This window comes from Dipodomys merriami, unplaced genomic scaffold (genome assembly GCF_024711535.1).
Source record: "Dipodomys merriami isolate MVZ:Mamm:240054 unplaced genomic scaffold, mDipMer1.0.p SCAF_8, whole genome shotgun sequence".
NCBI lineage: Eukaryota > Metazoa > Chordata > Mammalia > Rodentia > Heteromyidae > Dipodomys > Dipodomys merriami.
Window position 1 is genome coordinate 41,730,281 of NW_027206401.1, and position 9,215 is coordinate 41,739,495.

A 9,215-nucleotide genomic window follows, 5' to 3' on the forward strand; every position below is an offset into this window, starting at 1 on the left:
AGGTGTAGAGAGTGGTTACTACTTACGGTTAGACAGTGTATAATAGACAGCATGAGTTTCTGTGGAACGGAGGGACAGTTGAGTTCAGGATATATAATGCTAGTGTGCTGGAGTGTTGATTGAATCCTGAGGTAAGAAAGTAGGATGCCAGTGGAAGGAAATTACCTCAGATACCTTTGCCAACATACACAAAAGACAGAATGGCAGATTAATAGTTGTGTGCCAGATGCCAGTGAATATGTTGTTTTGTTCCAACAATGAAACCACATCTGGTACAACATCTGCATACTCTGTATAAGCAAGTCCTTACAGGTGGGCCTAATCTCTGCTTATAGGAATGAAATGTGACTTTTACTTTACTATATCCATACACAGAAGTTGTTCTAGACCTTTCCTATTATTATAACTCTTATTTTACAGATAAGGAAGCAGAGGGAATCTGCTAAGCATGTCTGTTCTGACTATCCTATTTGAAACTGGAAAAATAACCATGGCACAAATTTTAGTATGACTAGAAATTGGCATTGAAGCCAAATTCCATCCCATGATTTATTTAAAGCCCTTCTTTCAGTGGTAGAACACAATACAGTTTTGGGTCTCCAGGAATGAGCATATATCAAAAAATCTCACAAAATTCAGATGATTTCCCTGGCCTCATTATTTGTTCACCCTTGGTAATTGGGTGCACAAATATATTGAGGGACAATTGAAAGGAAGATTTATAATCTAAATATTTGAGTAGCAAGGTCCTCTTACTCAAGGGACTGTAGGTCTATGTACTGGCTTAGGTTTGAGAATTCATTGACAGACTACATCTTTTTTAGGTAGCATTGTAGCTTATATGAGTTTAGCAGGACCTTAGGGGGTTTTGTCTTTTTTAGACACAATAAACATCAAAGATCTCTGTTAGTCAGACCATTCTGATTATATCTTTTACTTGGGGTTGCCAGCTGTGATCATTTTTCTCACCTTGTCTCAAGTAAGTGCTGTCACGCAGCTCCTGACATTCTGAGATGTGTGATCTGCATTCCATTCCAATATCTTGGTAAAGGAAGTGTCTTTTTGGGTCTTCCCAGATGTTTAGTTAGAGGTGGGTGAGTACGACTTGCATTGTAAACCTAGCCCAACATATCTGTCTGCCTAAGATTTGGATAGTTTCCTCTGTACCAAGTAAGTTATAGATTTTCAGTTCCATGTAAAGGCCGGGTTTCAGCCTTCAAAGCAAACTATTAGAAACATGTTCAACTACTCCAATCTGACTCAAGACCCTCTGATACATTTCCATGATACGTCCAGGTTTCTGTTTACATAAACTGAAAAAAAATCTCACATTTCTTTTTATGAAAATGATACTTCATTTCTTATCGTACTCAATACCTGACCCCTCTGTATTTTGCTGAAAATTGAGTTTGTTTAGAGGTTTAAATGTAATGATTTGATGGAACAAGATTCATAGGAAATACAATGGCCTCACGTAAAGGACAACAAGGAGCAGTCAATCTTAATAGACAGGAGACAAAGGTCACCTATTTCTAATGATAAAAGAGACTTTGCAGACCAAGGTCCTCAGCATCTTCAACAGAACCTCTGGATGTCCTCATCCCAGTAAATACCGCAACTGTAACAAAACAGGCTCTGTAAATGTGGGAATTCCACTTGCTTTGTAATGTAGCCACTCACATGATTAGACTTTGATTTGGATTTCAGAAATTTCATCTTCAACAGGTACACAGTTCTTTCACAGCTGTCGCAGAAGATTTCTGGACTTTCACTTACTCCTTGAATTTGAGATTTTAAAGTCCTTAAGTCCATTCCTTTCCTGTAGAAATGCAAATTATGGCTCCAATCCCAGCTACAGAATCTGAAACTTGGGGATGGGGCCCAGAAATCTACTTTAACGAGTGTACCAGGTAATTTTCATGTACCCTCATCTTTATTATTCGATTGACTTCTGTCAAGTTGTTAACACATATAAGTTCAGTTTTAGGAGAAGAAATAGAGAAGAAAGAAACATGCATCAGAAAACAAATGATGAAAAACAAATGGTGGGGTTAGGAAAAAAGGGATATAGAATATAAGCAAAGAGAGCTTAGGAAAAGAAAAAAAAAATAATATGGCCAAGACTTTTCTTCTCCTGAGGGACTTCCCTTATTGTAGTTTATGATGATGTGTGAGTGAGGGTGGGAAGAAACACAAGAAATAAAAAAGAGAATGAGGGAGGAAGAAAGGTAAAGAAGGAAGGGGAAGAAAAGGAAGCCAGAAACGTTTTAGAACTCAATTGAAAAATAACATAGTACTTCTAAGTGCTTAGTACTTTTAAGTACATCTTAGTCCCCTTATAAATGTAATTTTCATATACAAAATAAGAATCTAAGTTTTGAGTATTTTTGCCGCCCAGCTCTGTACAAATATAAGAATACAAACTTGTACCAAAGAGCTGTTAAGAAATTAATACTCAAGAAGAATCAGACCAGGAGATGTTTATTAGTAGATACTGTAGAAAGCTATGAGGCTACCGTACTTTTTTAAGTTTAGCAATAAGGTGAGAAGGTTGGTTTTATGAGGCAGACATACATTTATATATAAATGTGAAATATTCATCACGGTGGACTCAAAGTAAAACAATAGAATGGCAATACTAGTGCCAACGAGGCTAGAGACGAGCATTTTTGTTTAAAGAGTTAAGAAGAGCAACGTTGAGCCTTCATTAAGGAAAGGTAAGAAGTCAAATATTGTTTAGAAATCTCATTTCTGACTGACTTTTCATGTTTGGGCCTTATTTTCAGGCAAAAGGACTCCTGTGGAAGATGGAACTCTCTGTCCTTTATCCAGAATGTGTTTCCAAGCCCATCAATGGAACCTGACACCGCTGCTGCCCTGTCTTGGAATGTTTGAAGAGCACTCACATTTTTCGCCTCTCCTTCCCTTCCTCCTGAAATCATGGTCTTCGCGGCAGTGTTGATGGAGGCCCATCCTGGGGCATCCAACACGACATTTGTAGTCTATGAAAATTCCCACACGAATATTACGCTCCCTCCCCCATTGCAGCATCCCGGGCTTGGTCCTCTGCTCAGAAACAGCTTTGAAACCATGAGTCCCAGTGGGTTGAATTCCTTGACAGTGAATAGCACAGCCGAGCCCCCGACACCGGAAAACCTGAAGAGCCTAAACCTGCCTCTCCAAATCATCTTTTCAGCGATAATGATCTTTATTCTGTTTGTATCTTTTCTGGGGAACTTGGTGGTTTGCCTCATGGTTTACCAAAAAGCTGCCATGCGATCTGCAATCAATATCCTCCTAGCCAGCCTGGCTTGTGCAGACATGTTGCTGGCAGTGCTCAATATGCCCTTTGCCCTGGTAACTATTCTTACAACCAGATGGATTTTTGGGAAGTTTTTCTGCAGGGTATCTGCTATGTTCTTCTGGTTGTTTGTGATAGAAGGCGTCACCATCCTGCTCATCATTAGCATCGACAGGTTCCTGATTATAGTGCAGAGGCAGGATAAGCTCAATCCGTACAGGGCAAAGGTGCTGATTGCGGTTTCCTGGGCCACTTCTTTCTGTGTAGCTTTTCCTCTGGCCGTGGGCAACCCTGATCTGCAGATCCCTTCCCGCGCCCCGCAGTGTGTGTTTGGGTATTCCACCAACCCCGGTTACCAGGCTTACGTGATTTTGATTTCTCTCATTTCTTTCTTCCTGCCTTTCCTGGCCATCCTGTACTCGTTCATGGGCATACTGAACACGCTTCGGCACAACGCCTTGAGGATCCACAGCTATCCAGAAGGCATTTGCCTCAGCCAGGCCAGCAAGCTGGGTCTCATGAGTCTCCAGAGACCCTTCCAGATGAGCATTGACATGGGCTTCAAAACACGTGCCTTCACCACCATTTTAATCCTCTTCGCGGTGTTCATCGTCTGCTGGGCCCCCTTCACCACCTACAGCCTCGTGGCCACCTTCAGCAAGCCCTTCTACCACAAGCACAACTTTTTTGAGATTAGCACCTGGCTGCTCTGGCTCTGCTACCTCAAGTCCGCATTGAACCCCCTGATCTACTACTGGAGGATTAAGAAATTCCACGACGCCTGCCTGGACATGATGCCCAAGTCCTTCAAGCTCCTGCCGCGGCTCCCCAGTCACACCCGGCGGCGCATTCGCCCCAGCGCCGTGTACGTGTGTGAGCACCGGACGGTGGTGTGAATACTGAAACGGAGGGTTTTTCTTTATTGATTGACTTTCCCTCCCCCCCTCCACGCGTGACTTGTGTACTTTGTTGTTATTGTGTGTGTGTGTGTGTGTGCGCGCACACGCGCGCGCGCACCCAGGCAGTGTGCAGAGTGCTAAGCAGGTGTAGTCCTGCTACCAGGGATGCACGACAGGAAGTCGTGCACACGCGTTACCTCCAGGTTCCCTCGGTGTAGGAGGAGAGGTGGAAGAGGTGGGCGTCTTGTCCGTGGAGTCACCGATTTCATTTTCTGTAGCAGGAATCAGGATGGCGTTTTACGGAGCCCGCAGTGACCTTGCCCTGTAGGTGGTTTGTATGCTGCTAAGGTATGCTTTGTGGAATTTACCAATTTTTTTTTTTTCTTCTCTAGAAGATACTGCTGCTCTTTGCCATCACAGTGGAGCCAAAACCCCCATCCATCTTTTTTTTTTAAATTTTTTTATTAAATAACCCAAGTTCGTTAGTGACATTTTCAAGGTTATTATTGTTTACTTTGGTGCACTTTAAAAGACAATGTACAGATTAACTCAGTCTTATTTTTTCCACAGCTGTTTTACTACACGACACATGGTTCTTTAGGAAACGCGTGCATTGTCATTTCTAGGGAACTAGGTTTTTGTCTTTGTTTTTGTTTTTTAAAGAAAATATTTTTATCTGCCTGTACAATTTCAAGAGAGCATAAAAATGTAGACATGTTTCTAAGCACAACAGAGAATCTTCAGAGCAATAGGAAGAAATTGTGGAGACAGAGCTTGAAAGGAAGGGGGAGTAGCTGGCCCAGGACAGGGCAGTTCCATTCATTCAAGGATTCTTATCAAGAATAACTGGGGAAAGAAGCTGCCACTCTTGGACACCTACTGTATACCTGGCATCAATTTATCCTCATAGTCTTCTGAAGTAGTTATTATTTTGCTTTTTATAGACTAAGAAAGCAAAGCCGCTAGGGGGTCTAAGATCCTGGTTCAGGTTAGTTGTAGAGCTGGAATCCAAACCTTTGTTGAACTTCTGAGACAATGCTGTTTGACTGTGCCATAGATACAGTTATCTCATTCCATTTAGAAATTTTATAGTCCAAAGGGACCTTTACACAGCTTTGTTTTAAATGAAAACTTTATTTTAACATAGGTCCATTTTTGGTAAAAAAAAAAAAAAAAAAAGACATAAAAATCTGATCCACAAAATCTGAAAAACAAAACATGAAATCACTTCAGACACCTTTTAAATTTGTTCTTGTCTAATGATGAAACATTATTGCAAATAAGTAAAAAATGTAAAAATGAGAAAATACGATGATTTTTCTTTTAAATTTGTAAAACAAAAAGCTGACAATTATTGAGAAACTCAATGTAAGTCTTACCCCCGCAGACTTGGAGCTTTCTCGGTCTCCAGCTGTGTGTGTTGTAAACAGTCTAAGCAGAGCAGCCTTGTGGCCTTCATGCTTGTCCTGGTAGCACTGGAATTGCTCTTGATCCTACTCGGGTGTGCTTCCCTCAAAGAAGGGAGATAAAGCTGGGTCTGAGCTTAGAGCAGATTTTAATAAGAGGGCATGTCTGAGGGTTTATTTATTTATTTATTTTTCTCTTGCTGACTGTCTGCAAGTTGTATTTAAGGACTTAGCCAACTCTTCTCTTTGTTCCTGCTGACACATTTTATCAGTCAGCCGGGGTAGAACTGTATACTAAAGGCCTCAGGGCTGTAAGTGTAATTTCTTGGCTATCGCATGAGTGAAATCCATACTTTTAACTGGGGATGTATAGCATTCCTAGGGCTTGATGAGTTATTGGAAAAATAAATCTCTTTTTTTTCAGTTGTCAAAGAGAGTTGGATTAGCTGACAATCTAAGTACTTAGACAATTCTAACAGCCTTATGTCCCCCCCAAAATCAGAGTACAGGTATTTGAAGAGTCCAGGCAAGTATAATTTTAGCATCACTTTTTGGTCTCCAGTATTATTTCTTTGCATTTTTACTTCACTAGCTATATTGTAAAATGGAATTACTGAAGATCTTGTGCTATGGTATCAGAAACTAAGACATTGGGAGGTTAATGATCTCACCTAAAATCTGGAAAACCCACCTCTTAAAGTGCAAAGGTGATGGAAGCCATTGTTGAGTTAAATAGCTCTTTAGGGACTCAAGTCTGTTATTTAAAATACTGCTTGGGGAATCATCTTCAGATGATAGTCACCTACCTCTTTAATTTTTTATTTGCATTAACTTCAGATAAAATTGTTTTTGTTCATAAGGACCTTATAGGACATTAAGATGGTGGTACATACTGATAGTGTAACTAAGTATATGTTGCTTTCCATTGTCAATGCAAACTGGATTTTTAAACACATAATTCATAAGGATCTTGGAGATTCAACTTTGAGCTAAATCAGCATGATCTCTATTCATCTTAACATATTGACACGGTCTGTCTCAGGCGTTTTGTGTCTGGGGTTAAAACTGAGCTTGTTTTTCTATATCCTGGTTTCAAGAGCAGCTTATAGGACTCTCTGCTGCTGAGAAAGCAGGGCTGTATTTGGTGAGAATTATAGGGTGCTCTTTGTCTGTGGAAGACTATATGCAGAGCCTTTGTCAGAATTAGCCACAGAACTGAACCTGATTCTCTTTACACTGGATAATCTTGAGCATATGACAGTTTACAAATAGTTTTTTGAACATTTTAAAAAATTAATATATACACTTTGAAAGCTTTAAAAGAAAAAGCAATCTGGTGCACCTTTGAAAACTTCAGGTGCAAAATTGCATGTTGCTTGTTCCCCTATATTTTCTCAAGGGGGTGAAATACCACTACTAATTCTCACTGCTGACTGACATAACCAGAAATGATGTTTTTTGGTGTTGTCATTTTTTCTGAAAGAGTTAATCTAATATTTGTGATTGAAAGAGTAAAGAGAAATACCAAATAGACTGCAGTAGTGATACTTTAAACTTTAATAAATGTTTCTACATATCCAGGGGAGGCTAAATAATAGAAATTCCTAGGCCCACAGAAGTTGGGGGGAGGGGTGGTCCAGGATTGTTGATTTTTATTTTATTGAGCGTTTTGCCTCATTTTTTGTTCAGGTGATCCCTGGGGCATACTTATAGCCATTTAAACATTATTTGTTCTGTCTCTAAATACGTGTTCTCTACTGGAAGCCATTATCTCCTAGTCCATAGGCAAATCCATATTCAGAGGAAAATCTGCATATTGCGTGCCTATTGCTTTCCGTGTGTTTCATGGTGGATCTAACCAGTTATCTTTCTTTTCTTTTAACTGGAAATTTCTGACAAACCAGATAGTGCACAGTAGAGCCCAGAGTGTGATTTGATCTTTGAAAGTCAAGATTTTTCAAAAGTCTTAACTACCCTAATAAAAAGACTATTTTTCTCTTGGAGACAACCCTCTAGGACATATCTTTATTGTATGCAATTTGTTGGAGCACATGAGGAAAGTGTAAAGATTCATCGAACTCCTACTGCTCTGTTTATGCCAATTGTATTCATTGAAAGCATGGAGTAAAATAATTTTTCAATCTATGTATTGTTGGGGACAGACAAGAATATTCAAATTTTCAATGGTTGCTTTTGTTTACATAAACTACTTATGTATATATCATGGAAAAATTTTCCACTGCTTACCATTTTATCCTACTGTGATTTTTAGTTTAAGAACTAGTAGGTTCAAATTTATCCTCACAACCATAGTCCTGCTAAATTGCCTACATGGAAAACTCATTTTTACAATAATCAAAATATCAAAGCACATGTTTGTTATTGCAAGTAAATGGTGATATTTTCTTAAATATCTATTGGTACTAGTGCTTAATAAAATTAATTATACAGTGGTATCTGACCTTAGTATAAGCCCTTACATTTTGGTTAGTATTTCAATACCAGAATTTATGATCATTTGTGCATTCTTATTACCACCAAGAAAAGAGTTTCCAATAAGAAAGTGAATAAATGTTCAACATGTCAGAAAAGTTTGTTGTGAATACTACTTTTTTGTTAAATTAAAATCTGAATTTAGTTTCAAATTCTGATTCTTCTGGGTTCTTATTTCCAATTTGGTTTAGCCTGTGTTCATGTAACTATATTATAGTTTTAGAAGTTCTTGGAGTAGTTCAGGATGAAATAATGAATATCAGTAACAGTTTTAGGAAGCTTTGTCCAGAGTTGTGAAAATTTTACTGCCCAGCCACTTAAAATTAGATTGGTAAAACTACCAAAGTAATGTCACAGTCTGCTTTTATTTTTAGTCATTTCATGCTGCAATTTTATATCTAAAATCCACTTATAAATCTTTATGAAACATTATGTATCTGAATTTAAAGATTTCAATTTTGTGCCAGTTAGACATGACAGTTTTTCTTGTTTTCATGTGCAACAGCTAATTAAATGTATTTCTTCCTTCTAAGTTACAATAGCAACTTAAGATTTCCATCAAATCTATCTATCTATATATAATTTCCTTCTGAAACGGAAACATAAGAAAAATAAAGCAAAATAGAGCAACATGCTGAATTACAAGCTAGTTTCATCTGCCATGAAAATAAACAACCAATTTATCCTTAGAAGAGAGACTTATGGAAGTCATTTCTACCTGAAATATAAAGGCATAGTAACTAGATTTAATTCAAAACAAGAAAGTAAAAAATGTATGTATCTGTTTCAGTCAGGACTGGTTCAAAAGTTATTAGTAAGATGATAGTATTTATTTTAAGGAATTAATTTACACAATTATGGAGCTGTCTAAGCAAGCCTTAAGTCTGTCTGTGGAGTAACTGAGGATTGCCACCTAGCCAAGTTGGTCCATCAAGACATAATGAAGATGATGTCTCCCCCAACCCAATAAGGTAGTATCCTTCTATGGATCTTTAGGTGATGATGCAGAAAGTTCAAACATACAAATCTCAATGGTCCACAAATTGGAGTGGTCAAGTTGATAATGTTGCTGTGTATGGTATACACATTCTGTTTATATTATATTCAGATTTGCAT

The 9,215-nt window shown here is 38.5% G+C and overlaps 1 protein-coding gene across 1 annotated transcript in view; it reads left to right on the forward strand.

Annotated features, from left to right (window-relative positions):
• The window catches only part of Gpr63 (G protein-coupled receptor 63), a 42,777-nt gene extending 34,590 nt beyond the window's left edge, over nucleotides 1-8,187 (forward strand). The window contains exon 2 of the mRNA XM_070010171.1: nucleotides 2,787-8,187. Within this exon, the coding sequence (XP_069866272.1) occupies nucleotides 2,941-4,197 (1,257 nt within the window). The 5' untranslated portion in view covers nucleotides 2,787-2,940 and the 3' untranslated portion in view covers nucleotides 4,198-8,187. The remainder of the gene's footprint in view (nucleotides 1-2,786) is intronic.
• Nucleotides 8,188-9,215: the final 1,028 nt, after the last annotated feature.